Consider the following 25,095-nt stretch of genomic DNA (forward strand, 5'->3'; position numbering starts at 1 on the left):
TATAAAAATATTGCTCGGGCATGCAGGAGTGAAATCAGGAAGGCCAAATCACACCAGGAGGTGCAGCTAGCAAGAAATGTTAAGAGTAAAAAGAAGGGTTTCTTCAGGTATGTTAGCAACAAGAAGAAAGTCAAGGAAAGTGTGGGCCCCTTACTGAATGAGGGAGGCAACCTAGTGGCAGAGGATGTGGAAAAAGCTAATGTACTCAATGCTTTTTTTGCCTCTGTCTTCACGAACAAGGTCAGCTCCCAGACTGCTGCACTGGGCAGCACAGCATGGGGAGGAGGTGACCAGCCCTCTGTGAAGAAAGAAGTGTTCAGAACTATTTAGAAAAGCTGGACGAGCACAAGTCCATGGGGCTGGATGCGCTGCATCCAAGAGTGCTAAAGGAGTTGGCAGATGTGATTGCAGAGCCATTGGCCATTCTCTTTGAAAACTCATGGCAATCGGGGGAAGTCCCGGACTACTGGAAAAAGGCTAATGTCGTGCCCATCTTTAAAAAAGGGAAGGAGGATCCTGGGAACTACAGGCCAGTCAGCCTCACCTCAGTCCCTGGAAAAATCATGGAGCAGGTCCTCAAGGAATAAATTCTGAAGCACTTAGAGGAGAGGAAAGTGATCAGGAACAGTCAGCATGGATTCACCAAGGGCAAGTCATGCCTGACTAATCTAATTACCTTCTATGACGAGATAACTGGCTCTGTGGATGAGGGGAAAGCAATGGATGTATTGTTCCTTGACTTTAGCAAAGCTTTTGATACGGTCTCCCACAGTATTCTTGCCAGCAAGTTAAAGAAGTATGGGCTGGATGAATGGACTATAAGGTGGATAGAAAGTTGGCTAGATTGTCGGGCTCAACGGGTAGTGATCAATGGCTCCATGTCTGGTTGGCAGCCGGTATCAAGTGGAGTGCCCCAAGGGTCAGTCCTGGGGCTGGTTTTGTTCAATATCTTCATAAATGATCTGGAGGATGGTGTGGATTGCACCCTCAGCAAGTTTGCAGATGACACTAAACTTGGAGGAGAGGTAGATACGCTGGATGGTAGAGATAGGATACAGAGGGCCCTAGACAAATTAGAGGATTGGGCCAAAAGAAATCTGATGAGGTTCAACAAGGACAAGTGCAGAGTCCTGCACTTAGGATGGAAGAATCCCATGCACGGCTACAGACTAGGGACCGAATGGCTAGGCAGCAGTTCTGCAGAAAAGGACCTAGGGGTTACAGTGGACAAGAAGCTGGATATGAGTCAACAGTGTGCCCTTGTCGCCAAGAAGGCCAATGGCATTTTGGGATGTATATGTAGGGGCTTTGCCAGCAGATCGAGGGACGTGATTGTTCCCCTTTATTCGACATTGGTGAGGCCTCAACTGGAGTACTGTGTCCAGTTTTGGGCCCCACACTACAAGAAGGATGTGGAAAAATTGGAAAGAGTCCAGCGGAGGGCAACCAAAATGATTAGGGGACTGGAACACATGACTTATGAGGAGAGGCTGAGGAAACTGGGATTGTTTAGTCTGCAGAAGAGAAGAATGAGGGGGGATTTGATAGCTGCTTTCAACTACCTAAAAGGGGGTTCCAAAGAGGATGGATCTAGATTGTTCTCAGTGGTAGCTGATGACAGAACAAGGAGTAATGGTCTCAAGTTGCAGTGGGGCAGGTTTAGGTTGGATATTAGGAAAAACTTTTTCACTAGGAAGGTGATGAAACACTGGAATGCGTTACGTAGGGAGGTTGTGGAATCTCCTTCCTTAGAAGTTTTTAAGGTCAGGCTTGACAAAGCCCTGGCTGGGATGATTTAGTTGGGGATTGCTCCTGTTTTGAGCAGGGGGTTGGACTAGATGACCTCCTGAGGTCCCTTCCAACCCTGATATTCTATGATTCTATGATGAGCGCCAAGTCTGGTGACTGCATTGTGTTTCTGTATTTGTTGGAAGTGGAAGAGACTCTGCAGTTAGGACTCTGTTAGCATGGGGGGGTTAGTGTGATGTGTGAGTCTAGGTACGTTTAGGGTGGTTTCCTCGACAGGCCATTTCCTTGTTTCTCCATGTTTGCACTGGGTGGTTTTGCATTTAAGCAGCCCTACCGATTAACCAACCAAATCTTTGTTGGTGGGGACATACATCGGAATAATTCCCAGCTGCCCTTCTCTGGGGGGGTTGGAACGAAAGAATGAACTCACAAGACACGTGCCAATCATCACACTGATGGCTCTGCTTCTGTGTGTTGTGTCTCTCCTCTTCCACCTTTCTTCTCTTGTCTAGATGGCAAGCTTTATGGGCCAGGGAGTGTCTCTTCATATGTGAGTGTATGGCGTTTAGCCCTTTTGGATTGCTACTGCAATATTAATAAAAATGACCTGAACATGCTTTGACTTGAGTTCTCCGTGATCTGTGACTGCATTGGCTGGAGTGATCTTTACTTTATAGAAGTCTAACATTAGTCTGGACTTGTTAATTTTATATGTCCGTGGAGTTCCTGAGTATAAAAAGGAACAACACTCTGAGCTAGGAAACTCATCAAAGAGAAGCTTAAGGAATTGGTTTAGAAAAAATTCCCCAGGCTAGGGCATGTGGCTGAGCTTGTTTTCAATCATGCAGTATAAAAATTGCTGCCATAAACTGAATTAAAAAAGCATAAAGGTGCACGTCTGGTGGTGCAGGGTTGTCTAATCCTTTCCAAATACCCTCAGTGAGTATCCATCATTGCACCTCTCTTTGAAAATCCAGGAGGAAATCTGTGGAGGAAATCTGATTGAAATGTGGAATTTTCATTCCATGGGAAATTTTGACATTTCACATTTTTTTTTATTCCGAATTGGAACAAAAAGTCAAAATTTCCTGCAAAACAAAATTCCCTGAAAGGACAATCAGAAAATCTGAAAAAAATATTTAAAAGTCTGAATGAAAATGAAATGTTGATTGACCCTAAATGATTTTTCTATTTCATATTTGTCTTTTAAAATTAGGGTTTAATCATTTAAAAACTATCATGTAGAATAATGAAAAATTAAATAGATTTCAAAATGCAAAGTCAATTAAGAGAAAAAACCAAAATGTTCCATTCTCAAAAAAAACTAATTGAACAATTTTGAGCATTTCTTTAAAACATTGAAATTGAAGTGTTCGCGTGTAATATTTCTAGTTTGACAAATTGGCATTTTCTGATGGACAGACATTCCATTGGAACACTTTCTACTGGCTCCACTCTGGAGTGTTCCAGCCATTGAGGCCTGCTAGCCAGCAGTGGTGGTGACCCGATGTAGTAATTGTCCTATGGAGTAAGCACAGGACAGATGCCTCGGTGTGATGTTATGGGTGGGGGCCGCAGGAGACATCTTTCCAGAGTTTATAATCACTGAAGATTAATTGCAATTTTGGCATGAGGGATTAGGCCGGAAGGATGTGCCCATGGTTAGCGAGCTAGCTTGGGATGTGGAAAACAGATTTAGGTTCAATTCCCTGCAGTGCCACAGGCTTCTTACGTGGAGAAGTCACTTAACCTCTCTCTACTTCACTTCCCCATCTGTACAATGGTGATAATAGTACTGGGCTTCCTTGCAGGAGTGTCCTGGGGATAAATACATGAAACATCGAGAGGTGACAGGAAGCATAGAAATACCAGATATCTAGCTGCATCCTAGACAAATTGTCGCATTGTCTATCTATGTTAGCAGTGTCTTTTTCTTATAGGTTTGTAAATGAATTTCACAACTTTTAGCCCCAATATTTATTGGTCCAAAAATGTGTCCCAAAAAGTGCATTATTCAGCATGCCTCAGACACTGTTCACATCCTCAAAAAACGTTTATTTCATCGGGAAGCAGAAACAATATCATGTGACTATTGAAGTTGAAGTGAACAGCTTGCGAACGTCCCCAGGGGCTGAAATTTGTTTGCTTAAGAGCTATGGTGTAAATATTTGTGACTAACAAATACTTCCTTAGAATTCAGGATCATGACCACTTTGCAATGAGTAATAATGGTATATTTCCTACATTGGTTACATAGGATCCTTTCTCTTTAACAAAGTTGTCATTGGACATAATATACTTTTTTTCCTTGAGGCGTCTCAGAGCCAAAACGTTGTGCTTGCCTATGGAAATAAGCAGGGTAGAAAAGAAATTCCAAAGTGAACTTTTCCCTATTTTGCTAATGCATCAGGAAACCCCAGTGTGAGAGATTGTTTTTAAAAATATTACGTTTGGCTGCAAAAGTGCCCACTTATTTCTCTACTGGCTCATGCATTATTAAAACCCATGCCTTATGGCAATTTCCAAAGCCAAAGGATCTTTGTATTTTTTTTTAAATTTAAACAAAATGGATCTTATCTTAGAAATTAAAAAATCTGTTTCAAAGCTCAGTGCTGAATGGGCTAATGGTAGAGGGGGTGTGTGCATAGCTAGCTTCCAGACCAGCAATGAGTGTTCATCAGGGCCATCTGCATTAGTGCTAATGTAATGTAATGTTTGGAGACTCTGTGGCCTAGTGGTTAGATCAAAGTGTTTGGAGGCAGGGGAAGTAATTCAGACCAAGCCACTGAATTGCTCTGGGGCCTGAGGCGAGTTACTTAATTTCCTTGTGGTGTAGTCAGATGAGCTGTGAGAGTAAAGCTGATCTCTAGTGCACATTTCCCCACATGTGGGGTTTCAATTCTTGTTGATGGCAGTTTCCCAATCTGCAGACAGAACAGGAGCCAAATAGGCAGTCAGGAATTGGGATCCATTTTCGCTGTGGATCAGAGAGGAAACTTCTCCCCTAATTCTGGAACAGGCTGAGCATCAGGTAGTGTCGCTTTCTACATTTGGTTAATACTGATAACACTTTGCAATTCTATAATGTTTTCCACTGGAAGAATTCAAAGTGCTTTAAAAGCACGAATTAATCCAGATCCACAGCTGCTGTGAGGAGAAGAATTATTATCATCACCATCTCACAGATGGGGAATTGATGCACAGAACAGGTAAGTGATTTACCTGTGCGGCCAGGAGTAAAACCCAAGAATCCTGGGATGGAACCAGGGCCTTCCAGAGCTAATGGCATGAGCTAATGAGGACAGTTTGAGGACTGTGTTGGATTACAGATGTGAGTAAAAAGAAAAGGAGGACTTGTGGCACCTTAGAGACTAACCAATTTATTAGAGCATAAGCTTTCGTGAGCTACAGCTCACTTCCTCAGATGTGAGTAAAGATACTCATGTGTTTCCAGGCTGAAGCCCTTTGGTTGGGAGCTCTGTAGGCCAGGAAATACGTCAATCTGTGCTAACAAACTGCTGTGTACGACACAGATTTAGCCACACAGATTTAGCAACACCAAAAGCTTTCACAACTTTGTGTTGATTGTGCTGAACTTAAAAAAATGCTGAAAAAAATTGAAATATTAATTTTTGACATTTTCAAAATGAAATGTTTCAATTTTTGGTTCAAAATGACTTTTTGTTCCCAAATTTCCTTTCTGGTTATCCCCCCTCCCCTGCAGAAAATTTTTAAAAATGGATAAAGCCAAAAAGAAACATTTTAGATTTTGTCATAACAAAACATTTCATTTGATCCCCCCCAAATGTCATTTTTGGAGCTTTTTCAGCAAAGCAAAAAAGGCTTTATTTGCCCAGCTCTACTGGATCCATCACATTCATGGTACTATATAAAGTGAGCGAGGGCCATGGGAATTCGCCTAGGAATAGCAGACGCTTCCATTCCGACGTAACTTCCTAAGCGTAACTTCCAAAGCACCAAACATCAAAGCGTCGCATATGTTGCATTTCGCAAATGTAACACACTGTGCTGGATCAAAATCAAACTGCTGCCGTAAAGTCATCAAACATACTTGTGTTACTTCTTGAAAGCCATAACTCACGATTAGCAAATGCCCCCAGGCTTGTGCTGCCATTTCCACTTCCGCTTCCTGGCTTCAGCCCAATAAAGCAGCAGGTCAGCAGGTTTTTAGAAGTTGGTTGGAATGTACTTTCCTTCTGGCTCGAGCCAATATGATGGAGGCTAAAGCAAAAGAGGTTCAGGTTAAATAATTTGTCCAAGCAAAAGCAAATCCATTCCCAATGGAAATCCCCCATGCTACGGGGAGCATGTGTAATGGAAGCCAGGGAATGTTTGGCTGACTTCAGGCAAGGGAGGAATTTAAAGAATTGCATTACAGAGCTGCTCAAACAAGCAGAGCTATGGAGAGACAATGTAATCTAGTGGATTGAGCACTGGATAAGGAATTGGTTGATCTAGGTTTGATCTCAACTCTGCTACTGACTTGCTGTGCAACCTTGGGCAAGTCTCTTCACCTTTCTGAGCCTGGGTGTCTTCCCACTGTCTGTATTTATGTAGATTGTAAACTCTGCAGGGTATGTACTCTCACTACGTCTAGCTCAGTGGGACTCAGCACTTGGTCGGAGCGTCCAGGCGTTACTGTAATAAAAACACACACATACACACACACGTCCAATTTGGCCTTTTTTCTGTTCAGAGATAGTCTTTGGTGAGACCTGGATTTTTATGGCTCTGTTGTTATCTGTACTTGTTCACAGAATAGGCTTTATTATCATAGTTGGGCAGACAGGTTTATCTCAAACAGTTCAGATCGATAACTCCATCTTGTATTTTAATATTTGGAATCCACTGCTCCAGGGGCACGATTAGCTATTGGATGAATACCTTTTCTGTTCATTCCCTCTGAAGCACCTGGCATTGGTCACTGTCGGAAGACAGGATACTGGGCTAGGTGGATCTTTGGTCTGACCCAGTATGTCCGTTCTTATGTTCTTAATATGTTCTTAATATGTTCTTAATATCAGTGTAGCTAGGTGCAGCCCCTCGTAAATGCACTGCTCACAGACCCACTTCAGTGGCTGGCAAATCACCCAGTATGTCCATTCTTATGTTCTTAATATGTTCTTAATATCAGTGTAGCTAGGTGCAGCCCCTCGTAAATGCACTGCTCACAGACCCACTTCAGTGGCTGGCAAACCATTTTGGATGAGCTCCCTGCCTTGCAAAGCTACAGATGGAGCAGTCAGAGTCAGATTTAAAAACAAAACAAAACAATATGTTCTGATTGCTCAGACGTTCTCATTCCGTAGCTTCTTTCCTTTATTTGATTACCCAATTTGTAATCTTTCCGGTTTGTTCACTTGAGAGGCGAAGATATTTTTGAGGATGATCTGCTGACAATGTATGTCTTACAGAAAAGCTGTTGGTAAAGGTTACCTTTTGGATACTGGCTGCTAATGCACCATGGAAATTGAATCACTTCTCTTGATTTCCATATTGCTTTTTAAGCTGTTTAGAAGATTTCATTCGCTTTAAGGTACTTTTAATTTGGGGAGTAGACAACACAAAAGCCACCACCTCTAATAACACTAATTGGGCAGGTTCAGCAGTAGAGTTGATTGGAAGTCAAAATTTCCATCCCATCGAAATTCCAATATTTCAATACTTAGTTTTGTCCTGAATCTGGGTGAAAAGTTGAAATAGTGAAACTTTTCATGCCGCAGAAAGTTCCAGTAAAATTCTGTTTGGAAAAGTTGAAATGTTTCATTTCAGTTTTTTGGTTTATGAAATGTTGACGTTACTCTCCCTGTCCTTCAGCCACTGCGGTGCATTGTGGGGCCCCTAGGAGGCACTGTGACAGCTCAGCCACAGAGAGGGACTGCTGTGCATCATGGAAGAGAGAGGGACTGCTGTGCATCATGGGAGGTGTAGTCTGCCTGGGGAACTTGACTGATAGAGGAGACTGGGAGCAGGAGGGATCTGGAACTTCAGTTCTCATGAGGCACTGCAGCCCTTCAGGCAGCTGCAGAGATGATTGTTCATCCGGAACCAAACGTTTAATTTCGTTTCAGAAAATTCTCCCCAAATTTATCTTTTCGTCGTGGATAATTTAGATTTCAACAAAACTCCATTTTCTGACAGAAATGTTTTTGGCTAGCCTTATTCAGCAAAGAGGCCAGGGACTGAATTGCCTTCTCTGTCCTAAAAATGGTGTCTCCAGAGCAGAATTAAGGGTCTAAGGCAGCAGTTCCCACACAACGGGTTGTGGCTCCAGGTGGGGTTGTGTCATCAGTGGATGCGGTTGTGGCAATCCCGTGTGTACAAAGGACACCATTTTACAAAATGGCCTCCTCCACACAGCGTGAACGTGCACTCACCCTCCATGAAAGATCACCCTGTGTGTAGGATGCCACTCGGTAGAGCAAAATGGCGTCTTCCATGTGGCATGACCTCGCACATACGGAGCACATGAGATTATGCTCTGCGGAGTATGTCATTTTGTAAGGCGTGCTCTCGCCCATGCAGTGGGGTCACACAGAGGAAAAGTTTGGTGTAAGGGTCTCTGTCGCCTCTCACTTACCTTGTGTCACTCCACTGACTTCAGTGGAGTCTCTCCCAATTACTGCCCGTCGAAGTAAGAGGAGGATCAGGCTCATGGTACAGAGAGAGCTTGCTGTGCTGATGCCGGTTCTGTGGATGTAGCTCACTGATTTCAAGCTCCAGGCATCCTTTGCCAGCGCTGAATTCATTCTAAAACCATATGGGTCAGATCCCCCTCTACTGTAAATCGGTGTAGCTTCATTGACTGGGTTGTGCACGTTATGGTGGGTTGACTTCAATGGAACAAGGCTGATTTGCACTATCTGACCCAATCAATGTTTTTAGTGTATCAATATGTGTAAGGGGAAATGCACTGAATTTCAGTGCTTCTGAAACTCAGGGCACTGGGTGAATCCAGGTGTCACGGGGACAGGTGCTTTTAATCCCCCCCCCCCCCCGCCCCAGCTTTGTGGCTGCTCCTTAGTCATGAACAGCAAGGCACCTTGCTTCCCCTGACGCAGAGCTTGCTGAGTTATGGGGTGGTTCTATGGTGTAAACACCCCCCCACTTGGGAACACTTATGTCACCTCTGCTCTAAAGTAGGTCTGACCTTAATTCCTATGGGATGAAAGGTGAACACATGAGCTCCCTTGGCCACCTGGCATGTGGCCCTTTGTAAAGAAAAATCAAGGGTCGTGCTGGGGGGGTAGACTGAACATTTGTGGAGTAGGTGTTTAATCCCCAGGGTCTCCCCTTGCCTACCCACTGAAGTGGGGTCCTTTTCTGACTAACCTGACACCACAGCGAAAATCAGGGGATAGATAGCTGAGTCAATGCAGCATGCAGAAAACTGTGTATGTCAGTGAAGGGCATGAGCATCAACAGTACTGCTGCAAGTGCAGACCCCAAAGATGATGGGTTAGGTACAGAATGAAATGACTGCAGACAGGGAAAAACCCGGCACTAATCTTAACAGTGAATAAACAACTCTGGAAAGGACGCTACAAAATACACAAATCATAAACAACACGCAGTTACACACACAAACACAGTCTCTGACCCTCACGCCTACTCATGCACCAAATCACTCCGAATTCCACGCAGCCACTTCCCTGAACGCCATCCCACACATTGCAACCACTGGCACAGGTGGGCCTGTGAGGACTCTGGTGGTGCCGTGTGCCAGGGGGGCAGCTACCCGCAGTTGTGTGGGGGCACTTGGTCACAGGTTCAGGAAGGATGGTTTAAAAATGTGCTCCCAGCGATCATTCTGGAAGACCAGGTGTGATGGAGGAGTCAGAAGGTGACTCCAGGCGCTAGACTAGACGATCCTTTGAGGTCCCTTCCAGCCTTACCTTTCTATTATTCTATGATTCACCAAGGAAAAAGTGTGGAGCTTTCTGGGAGATTGGGGCCAGTCCTGAGGCTGATGAGCCGGGACCAGCTGGAGGCTAGTGCACCGGGGCCCTATTGCTGACAGGGGCCATTGTGCTGCTATGTGACATAAATGATAAATATTCTAATAATAATAGTACTTAATTAGCCTTGGAGTCAGCTAATTTGGGGGCAGATTCTGGGGTCTGACTCCGGAAAACTCCCGTTCAATTTTGTTGGAGTAAGATCTCAGGATCTGTCCCTTTGCTATGAGCAAATCACTCAGATTCTTTTGTCCTCATTGCTGGACTCCCCTAAGCCTTCCTGAGTTCATCTGTATCCCACCTTCCTTGCAGCCTGCCTGGGATGGCTGAGCAATCCCCCCATAGGCTGGCCTATTATTTGTTACTAGGGGAACATCTCTTCACTGGTGAGTGAGACAGCCTTGTGCTATGAAATAATCATGACTGTGAGCCCTGAGTTTGGGACAGTGTCCCCGCTGCATGGGACAAGAGACTGGTGTTCACAGTGAGGAAGTCTACGTGCTCCCAAATCTCTTTCCTTCCTCTCGCTGCACCCCTTTTGGCATTACACCTCACGTCTGGCTGATGTGGACAGAAGACGACTTTGGGGGGGAGGGGGGTGATCAAAGGGTTGGGTTCGATTGTAGGGAGCCGGTTATTTTGCAGCACATCCCAGCTAGGCAGGGTAAGGGGGAGAGTCAAGTGAAGCTCAGTGGGATTTGCTCCCAGGGGTTGCCAGATATCACTTCACCTGGGTTCACCCAGCCATCCCTGTGCTGTTTCTATTTTCTAGACAGCTGCAGCTTTTGGACCGTTGGAGAAGTCTGACGGGCCTGGGAAACTGGCATCGTGTGAATCCAGACCAAAGTGACATTGAGCAAATTTTGTTAATGTGTAGCCAGTGTGGACTGTAATAATATATATTGGAAGAGAGCGATAAAATACCATTCAGTGGGGATGTTGTCATTGGGTACGAATTGCCATGTTCCGTCAGACCAGGGTCCATCTACTCCAATATCCTGTCTCTAGCAGTGACTTCAGAGAAAGGTGAAGGAAAGCCTGCAGCAGGCAGTTATGGGGTAACCTGCTCCCAGGGAAAGTATCTTCCTGCTCCCCATCAGTTAATATAGTAACAACAGCTAGTTGTCATACAGCACTTTCCATCTGTCGATCTCAAAACACCTCCCAAAGGAGGGCACTCTCCGGGGTGGATTAACACATAGGCAAACTAGGCATGTACCTAAGGCCCAAATTCATGAGGGGCCCAACCCAAGGGGCACTGTGACCCCCTGTGCCCTGGCACAACGCCACCTGCTCAGATTTGGCCCGACCTCCCCTCTGTCATCACACAGGGCCCCGGGGTCAAACCTGAATGGCCAGTGGGGCGGCTAATGCTGCTTCTCACAGCTTCCATGGGGCTGGCTCCTGCACCAGGTCTCCCCACTTTGGGCCTTCCTGGCCTTGTCCCACTTCCAGCACCCCTGACCCCTCTGCTCTGCCCACTCAGCGACAGTCTTGAGACCTGTTAGCAGTACAGGGAGCTGCCGTGAATGCCCACATGGGGAAGCTGGCCCAAGGAGCCCAGTGGGTGGGACATGTGGGGTCGTGTCTGAGCCAGTCACTGACTGACCTGGACAAAAGAGGGTTAACTAAGCAACATCTGTGTGGTGGGAGCCAGATGTGTTTGGGTTAATAGATCACTAGTGCAACTGTGCTGGCCAGGACACTGTTAATATAAATGTGCCCACGCCATGGGAGCATCTAGTTTAGCTGGCCAGCAGAGGGGCCCAGAAGTGTATGTTTGTCTAGGGCTCAGTGATGGGTTAATCCAGCCTTGGTGGTTATCATTATTCCCATTTTACAGATGGGTAAACTGAAGCACAGGGAATGGAAGTAACTTGCCTAAGGTCACTTAACAAACCAGTGGCAGAGGCAGGAATTGAAGCCAGGGTTCCTGAGTCCCAAGCCTGTTTGGCTTATGCTCTGAGCAGGGGTTTTATATCCCTTTCAAAATTCTGCTTTGTTTTTAATCCTTACAATTGTAACTCCACATTGTGCTGTTACAACATTAGCTGGGTGTTAGAACAAACAAAACATTTCCCCCTCCCACCTAAATTTGCACGCTGCCCTAAAAATAGAAACAGGACCAGATTTTCAGCTGTGTAAATTCGCATAGGTCCCATACCAGTTCATACCAGCTATTTTGCCTGGGTTGTTTATCATCATCTGTAAGTTTCAGTTCGCCCACAGCACATTTCAGAGAGACGACAGGATGTGCTAAAAGCACATTTGAATTTTTAAACAATGGCTGGGGTCTTATGTTGTCGAAAAACCATCTTGGAGTGTGTACTGGACAAGTCCAATGAAATGCTGCGTATTCCATGCGTTTTCTGTCTTCCTGAGGGAAGCGCTGGTCAGGGGAGTGGGTGTTAGAAGAATTAGCAAAGGAATGTGCAGGACTCAATCTGGCGTTTTATTTGCATTTTTGCTCACACCTTTTGTGTGCAAAATTGGGAACTGAACGTTTTTAAGAGATGGAGTTCACTGTGCTGTTGGCAAGTCCCACAGCATCCCAGCTGGCCTCTCTACAGCTATTGATTAAACAGTAACATTGCCAGGAGTTCTCCATCCGTCACTGTGATGGGAACTCCAATCAGGAAAACACAAGAGCGAAAAAAAAAGCCTTTACAATGACAACCTGCAACTCACTAAATGAAGAATAAAAAACGATTGAACACCCTATAAATATTTATTGGCACGGCAATAAGAGAAATGTGCTTTTGTGTTAAAGGGCTTGAGACTGGATTTGCTGAGCAATGAGTCAGAGAGAGAGAAACCGTCTCCAGTAAGAGAGAAAGTGGACTGAAAACGCTTTATAGCTGTTGGATTGTGATAGGGCGCGGTTAGGTGAGAGATTTTACCTTAGTCTCTTCTTTAAGTCCATTAATGGCTATTAGCCAGGATGGGTAAGGAATGGTGTCCCTAACCTCTGTTTGTCAGAGGGTGGAGATGAGATGGATGGCAGGAGAGAGATCACTTGATCATTACCTGTTAGATTCACTCCCTCTGGGGCACCTGGCATTGGCCACTGTCGGTAGACAGGATACTGGGCTCGATGGACCTTTGGTCTGACCCAGTATGGCCATTCTTATGTTCTTATGTTTAATAAAGTGAATTTGATTGGGCTGCTGACAGTGAGTAGCGGGCATGGGAAGTCACCTCATGTCCCTGACCCCTCGGGATGCTAGTACAGCCTAGCAGAGTTGAATCCGTCCAAACTGGGCTAACCAGTGTGGTACAGAATGAGCTTTCCCTTCTCCCTGTGCAGCCCGAAGTGTGTGGCTACACCTGGCTGATAAACCCCCGTCGGGGAAGAGTTTGCGCTGTAACGCTGCTCGCTCTTTAACGTTTGCAGTAGAGACAAGTCTGTTACGAGACAGGTCTGTTACAAGACTGTGATGTAGAGTAAGTCCTTGAAGACCCGGTTCCCCACACTCCTCTCCTCTCACTTTCCTTATTCTCCTCTCCTCTCATTATTTTCAAGTAGCTCTGATGGTCCTCGGAGCAGCCCCAGAAACTCATGTAGCTCAGGCCCTCATCCGCCTGTGAGGATATTTATGCAGACAGACTGATTAATTCTTCCCTCCTGAATTCCAAGCAGTGTGGGCCTGCTCGCTGTGTCTGAGACTTACACGGCACCAAACTGAGCTTGACAGCTCAGGAAGATGGCAGTCCCTTTGGCTTCAGACAAGGAGAAGGGTTTGTGGGGGAGTCGATCTGAAATCAATCGTTGACACAGCTGGGGTCTTCTCTTCAAGAAGCCTGGGCCAAATTCACGGGGGATGTACTCAGTGGGGCTATGCCCAGTGGCAATGTGACCCCCTGAGCTCTTAGAGAGAACCGTTTCCATCCAGAAATTCTTTATGTGGAAAGGTCCTTCTAGATTTCTTTGAAGGAAACTCAGCATTTTTCTAAACCTGTCTTAATTTCTAGCTTCTGAGCTTCCTTTAAAGAAACAAACAAACAAACAAAAAGGATGCTAGCTTCTTTTGAAAGCTCTTCTGAGGTCAGACCTGTGTAGTAGTGACACAATCCATGGCCCCTGAGGGCTTTTGTGGATTTTAAGGCCAGGCGGGATCATGTTAATTCTCTAATCTGACCTCCTGCATCACACAGGCTAGAGAACCGATGTTGAGCCCATAACGTCTGTTGGAGCCATAGCAGAAAGACATCCAGTCTTGGCTTAGAGCCAGCAAGTGATGGCGAATCCATCACATCGCTAGGTGAGCACCATGGCCCTGAGGCTTGCTGACAGCCTTGTTGCTCAGAACTCCACCGTGACCAAACTCACATCCAAATATACAGACCCTTACCCTTTGAGCTGACAGAGAACCTCTCCTAAATGTTAGCCCTGGGGCTCGCTGGAAAGCAGTGAATCTATTTTGCAAAGAATTTCAAAGTTTTGAAATTTGTTTTCATTCTGTTACGGAATGAAACCGAGGCCTTTGGAATTTTTTCACAAGAAAACAAAAACAGTAACGCGAGATACCTTCCCACTCTGGAATCCAGGTTAAAGTCATTGCTTTGAATGAGGCAGAGTGGGGACTGGAACCGGGATCCTCCATATCAGATGAGTGCTTTAACCACTGAGCTAATGACTATTCACACTTTTTGGTTTGGAATCAATGGCATTTTTCAGTGGAAAAGTTTCACTGACATCTTTTCAACCAGCTCCAGTTAGCACTATTGGGTTTATGATACAAAGCTGAACAGTTCTGAGTCCCTCCAGCAGGGGGCAGTCATGCACATACACACTGGCCAGTTCCTGACGATACCATGGTACGCAGCATTCTGTTTTGTTTTGGTAGCGAAATCTTGGAAGGGACTCTGTAAGTGAGCAAGTCCAGCCTGTCAGAAAACAAAGTGCCCATTAGAGTCTAAATGGACTGCCATTTCCCAGGTCTCATTAGCTGGCAGGCAGTTTAAAATGAACAAACTGGTGTGTGAAGGCAGCTAAAAGGGAGAAAAGGGGTTCTTTTTTGTGGTGTGAGAACCTGTGGCCACTGTTTCTGGGGGTCAGATAGCTTGGTCTCCCCAGCCATTTCAACCTTTCCTTGGCTTTTTTGCTGATGATGCCAACAATGGTGCCAATTAGTATCAAAGATGATGATGATTTTGGTGCTGTGGACAATTGGATAGTCTGAACTGGATCTGGCTCTCCACCCATTCAAGAGAGGGCCCGGACAGGCCTCAGATGGCAACATCGTCACTCGCCATTATAATTTAACTTTTTTCTGGTAGAGCCCACAGGTGCTGAACAAATGGAAGGGAAGGCGCAGTCATTGCTGACCCATTCTGGAGTCCCACCAGCTAATTAGAAAAGAAAGTCTTCTTCTGATCATCCTTTGCCACCCATCCACACTCCTCAGAGTGACTCCAGATCTTATACCAAGGTCATTGACATCAGAACCTTGACCTGTGTGCTTAATTCAGGAGAAGACCAGTAATGTGATTGTCGTACTGTACTTTGCTTTTTGTCAGCACTATTACAGACTAAAGCCAGTTCCTGCTCTGACTTACATCCCATGCAACCCCACTGTAGTCAATGGGTTTGCACTCGGTGTGTCCGTCTGTACTGGGGTCACATCTAGCAATCCCAGACAAGGCTCAGGACTCCATTGTGCTAAGCACTGTGTAGACAAGTACCGAGAATAGTCCTTGCCCAAGGCAGCTAACAGTCTAGCCATGCCAGAGGTGGACAAAACAGAGAAATGAGGTCGGGGTCTGTTGGAGAGGGAGGTAACAAAAGAAACAGTTTGGCAAAAAAATAGAAGTCACAACCCTAATCAGGGCCTGATGGGAATGGCTTGTAGGCAGCACAACACAATAGGGCTTAAGTAGGGATTTTAAAGAGTTTTGATGAAGGATTTTCCCTGTACATTGAGCTTGGCATGTGGGGGCTGATGGCTTGATATTATCAGCTAGTTCTTACACTGGTGCGAATCACTGAAGATGTTAATGGGTCAAAGCTGGACAGATCCACTTGAGTCATTACTGTTGTCCTTTCCTTTCCACAGGAACCTGATGCCACGGACTCTAGAGGGGCAGATCACGATGGAGAAAACCCCGAGTTACTTTGTGACCAAGGAGGCTCCCAAACGTATTTACAACATGTCCAGGGAAACCAAGTTGATTGTGGTGGTGAGGAACCCGGTCACCAGGGCCATCTCAGACTACACGCAGACACTATCCAAAAACCCCACCATCCCCAGCTTCCAGGCTCTGGCTTTCAAGAATGTCAGCACGGGCCTCATCGACACCACCTGGAGTGCAGTGCGGATCGGCATCTATGCCAAGCACCTGGATAACTGGCTGCAGTACTTCCCCCTTTCAAAATTCCTCTTTGTCAGCGGGGAAAGACTCGTGAGTGACCCTGCTGGGGAGATGGGCCGAGTGCAAGACTTTTTGGGTCTCAAGAGAGTCGTGACGGACAAACACTTCTATTTCAATGAGACCAAGGGCTTCCCTTGCCTGAAGAAGCCCGAAGGAAGCAGCCGGCCCCGCTGTTTGGGGAAGTCCAAAGGGCGACCTCATCCAAAAATCCACGGGCAGGTGATCCAGCGCCTGCAGGAGTTTTACAGACCCTTCAACATGAAGTTCTATCAGATGACTGGGCAGGACTTTGGGTGGGACTGAGATCTCACCAGGCCAATGGCTTTCTAAGCCACAGTGGAGAAAGGACAACTAGTCCGCTTAGCAGACCTACAGGGCCCTTGGCACATTGTGTGCCAAACTTCCCAGGGACTCTAGCATAGGTGTGTCCAAGGCAAACTTTTGGAAGACACTTCCCATGTTCTAATTTATAACGGACTTGTTCCTGGAGAGAAATGTACACTTACTGACTAGAGAGAAATATTTAAGAAAGAAAAACAAACAAACAAACAAAAAAAAAACCCCAACCCCAGATCAGATTAAATATTCTTCCATATAAATCTTGCTAATCTATATTAACCAGAACGGTTTTCAGATGGTGAGAGAGAGAGAGAGAGTGAGCGTGAGTGTGTGCAGTGACAAAGGCACTAAGATTCACAATAAAGCTTTGCAAATCAGAGTTGGCCTCCTAATGCTGCTCTTTCTCTGACTATACTGAGAGTGCTGTAATATTCACAATCAGCCATCCCGACCCTTTTAATCAGCAGGCGAAAGGGCCCTAGACACCAGTGCTGTGTTGAGGTCTTGGATGCCTTCCTTACAAAGGGACACTGTAAAGATAACTGCAGCCAGGTTCAAAGCTGCTGTACAGCAATGTAGGTCCATTGACTTCAAAGGAGCTAGGTTGGTTTACACCAGCTGATGCTCTGTCCTGGTATATTAAAAACACTAATGACTTATGATAATAACATGTTAGGAGACTGATCTTGCTCCTCCCATTGAAATCAATGGAGTTTTGGCCATTGACTTATTGGGGCCAGTAGCATGCCCCAGTTTAAAAAAAAAATCTTATTTCTCTATTACTTTTTATGCTATTTGTTTTTCTTTGTGCTTCACTCAGTTGGGCCAGTGAGTTTTGGCCTAGATCCTCAAAGGCACCTAACTTCCCTCCACATACCTTTGATGATCTGGGCCTATGTGTTTCTAGTCAACTTCACTTTCCAGTGCCTACGCCCTGCAAGTTTGGTTTTCGGTTTCCCATGCTTCAAGAGGACATGGATGCTCTCCTCTTCCCAAAGCTCTTTTTCCTTAAAATGTACAATAAATAAAATAAAATGTTGTGTTTATTAGAGTTTTGTAAAAGCCCTTTTAAAAAAGACAATCTGAATTTTGGACCTAAGTCATGTTTGGTGTCCTTAGAAACAGTTACCTGGTTTGATAGTTTCGGTCAGATCTGCAAAAAACAGGACACAATGAATCTACAAAATAATACAGTTGTACAGGATTTTACCCACAGTTCTTTTCTGGCTAAACTGTTTGCATTAAAAATTCTATTCTGGTGTGGTTTCAGGAACATACAATACTGACAACTCTGGGCAAAAAAGAGTAGAAAAATCTCCTGTTCTTAATTGTGACAAAAGTTGCAGCTCTACAAAATTATTATAAAAATTTACTAGGCCACATCACAAAATCTGCTTGCCAGCTCTTTTCCCCAGGAGAATACAAAATTATTGGTACTTTGTCAGTCCAAATATTATTTGTCTTGGTGGGTGGTCAAGTAGCATATGACAAGGTTGGACAGAAGAACGGTAAATTGGCAAAGTTTGAAATAAAAGGAAATATTCTGTCCCTAATAAGCAAAATCGTCTTAAGCACATAGTCAGCTTTAAATTGGTACTTACATGTAATTGACCTCAATGGGAGTTAAGCACCTGCTTAAAGTTTAGCAGGTGGTTAAATACTTTGTTGAATCAGGGCCTTTACAGCTGAGTCAAAACACTCATTGAATAGAATGGGACCACTCACATGCTAAAAGCTTAGACACATGCTCAAGTACCTTGCAGGACTGGGGCCCTGTTTTCAGAATGGCACTTTGACCATTTTCTCTTTCCCATTTTGCAGCTGGCTCTGCATCTCTCATGTTGATTTTTATTGAGGCGAGCTTCCTTTCTGAGACTGGGCAGTGACTGGCATTTGATGATACATCTGGTCGAACAGCGAATCCAGAGAATGGTGTATTTTTCCTGATTTAAAATAGTCTGAAAGAATAAAAACAATTAGCAGCAGTAGTTCTGAATATATTCCAGATCTGGTTGCATTGTGTATCACATGCAACACAGGTGATAAAGTTGGAGACCTCCAAGAGTAAGGACAAATATCCCCCCCTCCCAGGAACAATTTTGCCAAAGAACATATAGCAAAAAAAAGTCTGACCTTTAGCCCAGTGCCTACCAATCGGTTTCCAGATTTGCAGCCACAAAGGGCAGTCATCGGAGGCCGGTGGAATGAGTTTCAAGTTTTCTCATAATTAAAGAGGGGCAAAAAACACTTTAACCTTTCATAATCTTATTAGTGACTTGTTTGTCTTTTTAAGTAGTTCATTACATGGTTTTGAAGGGCCCCAAGGCCCTGCACGGTTTTGTACTATGTGATAGATCCATTCGATTCCAGTACAACATAGTCTCAGTGCTGGCTATCCTGTAAGGCGTAGGGTTGACTTGCTGTTTCAATGGTCACAAGCCACTGGTTGCAAACCATCCCGGCTGCATTGTTAAACAAAAATGTTAAACTCTTTCAGGTAGCCCATGTTTTCCTTGACAAATACAATGTAAGCAAAGAGCCTCTGCCCTTTCCAGTGCGTCCCTTAGTGCTCCAGTCATTCTCCAGATTGATTTTGCATCTGGCATTTTAGATGGGGTGTTTTTAGTTGGTTTGCAATACATGTTGCTAAAGCTTCTCCCACTTCTTTGCTTTTTCTACAGTAAGAGGCTCCCCTTTGTTCTTCTTCAGTGGCATTTCTTTTCTATGGGTGGCGCTTAAAGCCTCTAAACTCACGGCTAACGGTCAGCGCTTTAGACTGTTTCAGACAGGAGGCTAATCTGTTTACTGCTGCAACAAACGATGCACAAAATGATGCAACTCAATGTCAGGTCTAAGTTGAACACAAACATCTCAGCTATTTATATATTGAGAGATGGAGAGAGAAACGTGAACTTTTTTTGGTATACCTTGGAAATAGACATGACTTCTAATTTGCATGGTCTTTGCCCTGCTTTAAATTCCTGTCAGTTTCTAAAGCCAATGTAGCTGCATTGTACCTGGTTAAGACGCCGTGGTAGGTTAAACAACAAAGAAAATCTGAATTAATTTTGTGCGGCGCTCAAAAGGCTAGATCCCCACCTGGGGTAAATCAGAGCAGTTCCATTGATTTCAGTGGAACTACAGTGATTTCAGGCCAGCTGAGAATATGGTCCTGAAGAGGCAATTGAAGCAGAGAAAGGTTCAGGCTACACGTAAATGGCATCTTCCCCCATTTCCATAGCTTTTCCCGTGAAGTAATTCTACAGCTTCGTATGATTGGTTTTGTCTGGCTTTGTACAAACCACAGAGGAATCTCTCTCTCCTCCCCTCATACCCTACCTCCACCCCTTTGCCAGGGGGAACTGAGGGTGCTCAGCCCCAACAGCAGGTGCCCAGCACCTTGTAAAATTGCCCTCCCCCAAGTGTGCAAATCCTGCCAAGGTGAGCGGCCCAAGGAAAGGGAAGTGCCCTCTCCATCAACCCGCTTGGGGTTGGATGTCAGAGCTGCTGGAGTCTGTTGTCACTTTCGCTGGCAGCACCACATGATGGACTGCACTTTGCTTGTTTAGGTTTTGTTTCCAGCCACGACATTCGACCAAATTATTCTCCACGAAGGGCTTTAAAGTTTCCCAAGTGCCTGTGAAAGCCTAGAAATGCTGATAGTGACCCTATTTCTCAGCTGAGTGGCTACATTCAGCCAGAGCCATATTGATATGCAAAACGTTAAGGGCCCCGGGTCTAAAGATGGTTTCTGTCTGCCTTGTGAAAGGGGGCCATACTTTTTTAAAGCCTAGGCCTTTCTAAAGCTGCACAATACCATATAGACTATGCCATTTAAAGCATCTGAAGCAACCCAAAATGTATTGAAAGCTTGCTTTGCAAACTCATTAAGACTACTCAATAGGTTCTGGCAAATACCGTGCCAGGGCTGACCGCACGGATTAAGACTTTTGAAGTGATACACAAACCCCCTGCTTAAACTAATTGCTGCCCCATGGCTCATGAGGTCAAGTGTTTGTATTCATTGCATTCGAGAGGAGCCATTTGTGGGGCTGTCCAGGTGAAGTCTGCACTTCATTAGACCAGGACAATAAGCTGGAAGTTCCCCGTAGGAAGGGGAAAGGTAACCAAGATGGAAATTTCATGGATCTCTCAAAGGAGAATCATTGAATACAAACAAACTTATGTCCACCACTGCAGGGTTTTTCAATGAAAGAGTTCCCACATGGAATAGTGGCTTTGCAATCTAATATACTAAATGCGGGGAGGTAGCCTTGCCAAATGCTTCATTACAATCTTTGTTGTGCTATCCTAAAATGGCCAGTTCAATTAAAAGGGAATGTAACTTTAATTACATATATCAGTTCAGTGAGTACAAATCTCTGTCGTTTTGGTTAGTACACAATGCTGCAGTTTTTTGTTACTGTCACCCCCTGGGAGTTTGAAACCTATTACTTGAATTCTATGAATTTTGTTACAGGTATACTGAAAGAAAAATTGCAAAGCTGACTGAGATCAGAGAAAATCCACTGACATTTCATTTTCTTTGCCTTCAGCTCTAGATGTGTTTGCTGGGCAGCAAAATTTCATCCTTGCCTCTGACACTGTGGGGATGTATCTTCCATATCCTGCGTTTAAACTTTCACAATGAATTGAACATTAATAAATAGGCCTGGCTTGTCCTAAAATGTTTGTCTCCCTGTTTTGGGTAGGGGGACTTACCTCATCAGTAAGGAAAGAAAAGCAGCAGCAAGAGGCAGAATTGGCATCCAAGTGATGGTGAATTAGAGAGGAGATTGGATAGTGAATGCTCTACCTTATATCACCGGGGCTGCTTGAAATTCAACTTTATCTCCTAAGAGTTCTCCATCGTAACACATTGAAAAATGCCACCACAATCTTAGCAAATTGCTGCCATTGGTTAAACTGTTCCAAAGGCAACGTTCTCCTGTGACACCACTAAAGCATTGCGCCCAGCATGAGAAATATAACGTGCTTCAAACATCCATCAAGTTGTATGGCTAGCGTTTCAATTTATGCAGAATCATTAGCCTATGATAACCCTTAAAGCCAGAGGAATTCCAAACGATTCACTTCTGTTTGCCATCAGTGGACAGTTAACGATTGCTGGTGACAACCAAGATGCAAAGTCTACATTGGGCTGGTAGAATCAAATCCATTGAACGAGCAGTGGTCACTTTTGTGATGCATTGTTCCCCAATTACAAGTGGGTTCCTTTCAGCGACAGAATGGGGAACCCATCATGTGTTAACACATGTGCCTCGTGTATATCCAAAAGAAATGGCCTTTGTCGTCATTTGCTAATGGGCCTAATTAAAAAAGAAAATTTAGAAAAATTAGGGGCGAGATTTTCTAAAGATTTCAGCCAGCTTTTCCATTAAGGCACAACATACTGTAGTTCCCATCCCTCCCAATGGGAGCTAATGAGCGCTAAGAACTTTTGGGAAAAAAAAACGTTGATCTCTTCATTTTGGGTGTCTAAGTGGGACACTTAGAAAAATCTGTCCTCAATTGTGGGTACTGAGTACTTATGAAAATCTAATCCAAAATGTCTATTCTTTTTTCCCACTGGCCAATTTTACCTAATTTACAATCACTTTTTAAAAAATTCCTCTAAGCCGGTGGGCATCAAACTTGTATTGTGAAAAACCAAAATGCTACATTCTTTATACAGGCAAAACTCCCCCAGGAGTCATGGGAGTTTTGCCTCAGTAAGAATGCAGCAATTGGCTCTGGAAATATCATGGTATGGTGTGAAATGTATTTGAATGTTGTAAATTATCAGATGGATTGTTTGGCTTGGATTGTGCTATTATATTTTTTTCCCCTTTTCCCTATATGGAAGATACATCTTTGTGTTTATATTTTGTTAACAGAGAGAGAGCTCTGGGTCTGATATCACTCTCCTTTGCTGGAGTTTTCTCACCACTTGTAAAACTTGTATAAGCAGTCTCCACTGGGATAACAAAGTTGGGTGAAAATATGTCAGAATCTGATCACACTCAAAAAAAAAAATAACCACTATATTTTTCTGCACAAGATCTCTGAAAATAAAGTTATAAAGAAAATGATGCAGGACTATTGTTTGTTTTCATTGGTGCATTTGCTGTTCTGGACCAGTGTGAAAAATAGACTCTTGTTATTTTCATAGATTTTTCTCCCCTTTTGTCCCTATCTTGAATTTGTAAAAATTCAGATTTTTCAGGTTAGTTGGAAGTCAATATTTATTTTCCAGGATGTCTAGTTATAAAGGAACCTGGCCTCAAAACGTGAGAGAGAGAGAGCCTAACATATATCAAACATTTTCTTCCCACGTGCTACTGACTGCTGTTAGGTCAAGACATTTCCAAATTAGCATGCAAATGATGGTTTGGATAATGTATGTGGACTTCAGTTTGCTCCAAGAAAGCACTATCAGGCCTCCTACAGCTAAAAATGTAAGGATCATGCATACATGATGCAAGAATCATACACTGAGTGCTCCTTAACTAGGCATAATCTGGGCACGTTCCTTCCATTAAACTGTTATCTTGGCATGCCTTGCATCATCCATGTGTGAGCTGAAATTGATCACAGAGAGAGGGAAGGCAAAGCTGAACGTGTTAATGTGTCAAAGGTGCTTTATTGCCAATGAATTCTGGTCATGTGACTCTACAGTGAACTGTAACTAGTAATTTTGTGCCTACTGCATCCTTAGTAATTTTGTTTACATAGATGACAATAATGGTGAACGTTTTCCCCTCACCTCCCAGGGCTTTGGTAATTGCACCTTGCCAGGATTATTCTGTTCGGTGAGCTCTAGGAAGGAAAAAAATTGTATCAGAGACTCCTCTGGCATAAAAACGACATTGCCGTATTCTACACACATTTCCCTCAGCTCTCTTCAACTGCTCCCAGCCCCACAAGTTTTCTACAGGGATTCTGACTATTTAAACATTTGGGGTAAAGTGTCAGTTATAGTCAGACTTTCTGGCAGGGTCACCCAGGGATCATGTGACCTTGTCAGTCACAGATCTCCCTGGCTTTCTTGTCATGTGACCTTGTCAAGTGTTTGGACAGAGGGCAGCGTTCACTGTCAACTGAGATTAACTTGCACTGAGAAAGTTACACATATTGATAAAAATGTTTGCATCCAGAGACAATCACAATCTATATCTGGGGTCCTGCTCAATGACATTTTCTCTGGTTCAGTTGAATCCATTAGTCCAGAAGTTTGTTATGGAGTCTGCTCATGAAAATGACCCTATTTGTGAGCTGGCTACACTTTGGTGGGGTGACCATTTAATAATTGTAAGCAAGGTCCATTTGCTGTGGAAAACACTTGGCTAGAAATAAAGAATTCTATGCACAAAGGATACCCCTCTCCACAAAACTCACATTTTACTGTGTGATCTGGCCTTCCTCAATGTCACATGCTACCAGGATCTGCATATATCAAATGCCAGAAGGCGGCCTTGATTGTCTTTCTGCTTTGAAGTGGTGTTGAGCATGCTTGACTCATGGAGTCTGCAAATGTTGATTACAGCCAGCCTATTGAGGAGGGAGTGGAAGAGTGGAATGGTGCTGAAGGAGTCTGTCAGCATGGCTGGTGCAGGAGACAGTGCTTATTTATAATCTAGCTATGGTCACCAACAGGAAAGCAGTTCATCACCACACTTTGCAGCATGCATCTGATTGGCAGTGCCACCATCACCCCTGGTAAATGATCAGTCATCCATTAAATGGGGCGCGGTCTGTGCAGTGACATAAACACAAAACTTTCATATTCCCTTACACATACAATGAGTCGGAAAAATTTCAGCTGGAAAACTGTCATTTGAAATTTTTCAGGAGAAATTTTTGAAAGGAAATTTTCATAGGGTTTTGATTCAAATCGAAATTTTCATTTCAAACTGAGATTTTTCCTTGTGGGTAAGATTTTGAAAACTGACCTTTTAAAATAAAATAAAAATTGGATTCCCCCCCACACACACATACAAACTTTCTTTGGCCACTGAATGTGCTAGGCGGAATGATGTGGTTATTTTCTTTCCACTTTTTCACATGTAAATATTCAAAACTTCTCCAACTTTGGAAAAGTTTCAGAGTTTCTATTGCATTTGGTGGCCCCCTCCTCCCAAAAAAGGAAAACAGCAAGGGAAAGGCAGGAAAACAAAAAAATGTGACATTTTGAAAATTTTCCATTTTCAAAAACCAAAACTGAAATGTCAATATGAAATGAGACCATTTAATTGTGCAATTTCCTGCACAAGAAAAGGAAAAATAATTCAATCATAAATGATATTTTTCAAAGCAAACTCAGTTTGGTAGCAAAAATTCTCAGTCAAAATCTTGTAATCAGCTGTAGCTATTTTTATCAATGTGTCTCAAATCTCTTTGCAAAGCCATGTGACTATCCTCCTCCTCATTTCATAGGTGAGATAGAAGAGGCACAGAGAAAGTTGAATGATTTGCTCAGGGTCACACAAGGAGTGAATGACAGAGTGGAGCATAGAACCTAGCTCTCTCTACAGATCAGAGAACAGCCTGATACTGAGGTAGGACACCAAACTGAAGCCATACTAAGATTTCAGTGCAGGATGCTCAGAGTACATCTATACAAAGAACATCTATAAAAAACATTGCATCACAGGGA

The 25,095-nt window shown here is 44.0% G+C and overlaps 1 protein-coding gene across 1 annotated transcript in view; it reads left to right on the top strand.

The window, feature by feature from the left end:
* Positions 1-17,453, top strand: part of HS3ST6 (heparan sulfate-glucosamine 3-sulfotransferase 6) — a 114,242-nt gene extending 96,789 nt beyond the window's left edge. Inside the window, exon 2 of the mRNA XM_073361516.1 lies at positions 15,785-17,453. Within this exon, the coding sequence (XP_073217617.1) occupies positions 15,785-16,403 (619 nt within the window). The 3' untranslated portion in view covers positions 16,404-17,453. The remainder of the gene's footprint in view (positions 1-15,784) is intronic.
* The last annotated feature ends 7,642 nt before the right edge of the window (positions 17,454-25,095 follow it).

The sequence above is a fragment of the Lepidochelys kempii genome, chromosome 10, assembly GCF_965140265.1.
Source record: "Lepidochelys kempii isolate rLepKem1 chromosome 10, rLepKem1.hap2, whole genome shotgun sequence".
Classification (NCBI taxonomy): domain Eukaryota; kingdom Metazoa; phylum Chordata; order Testudines; family Cheloniidae; genus Lepidochelys; species Lepidochelys kempii.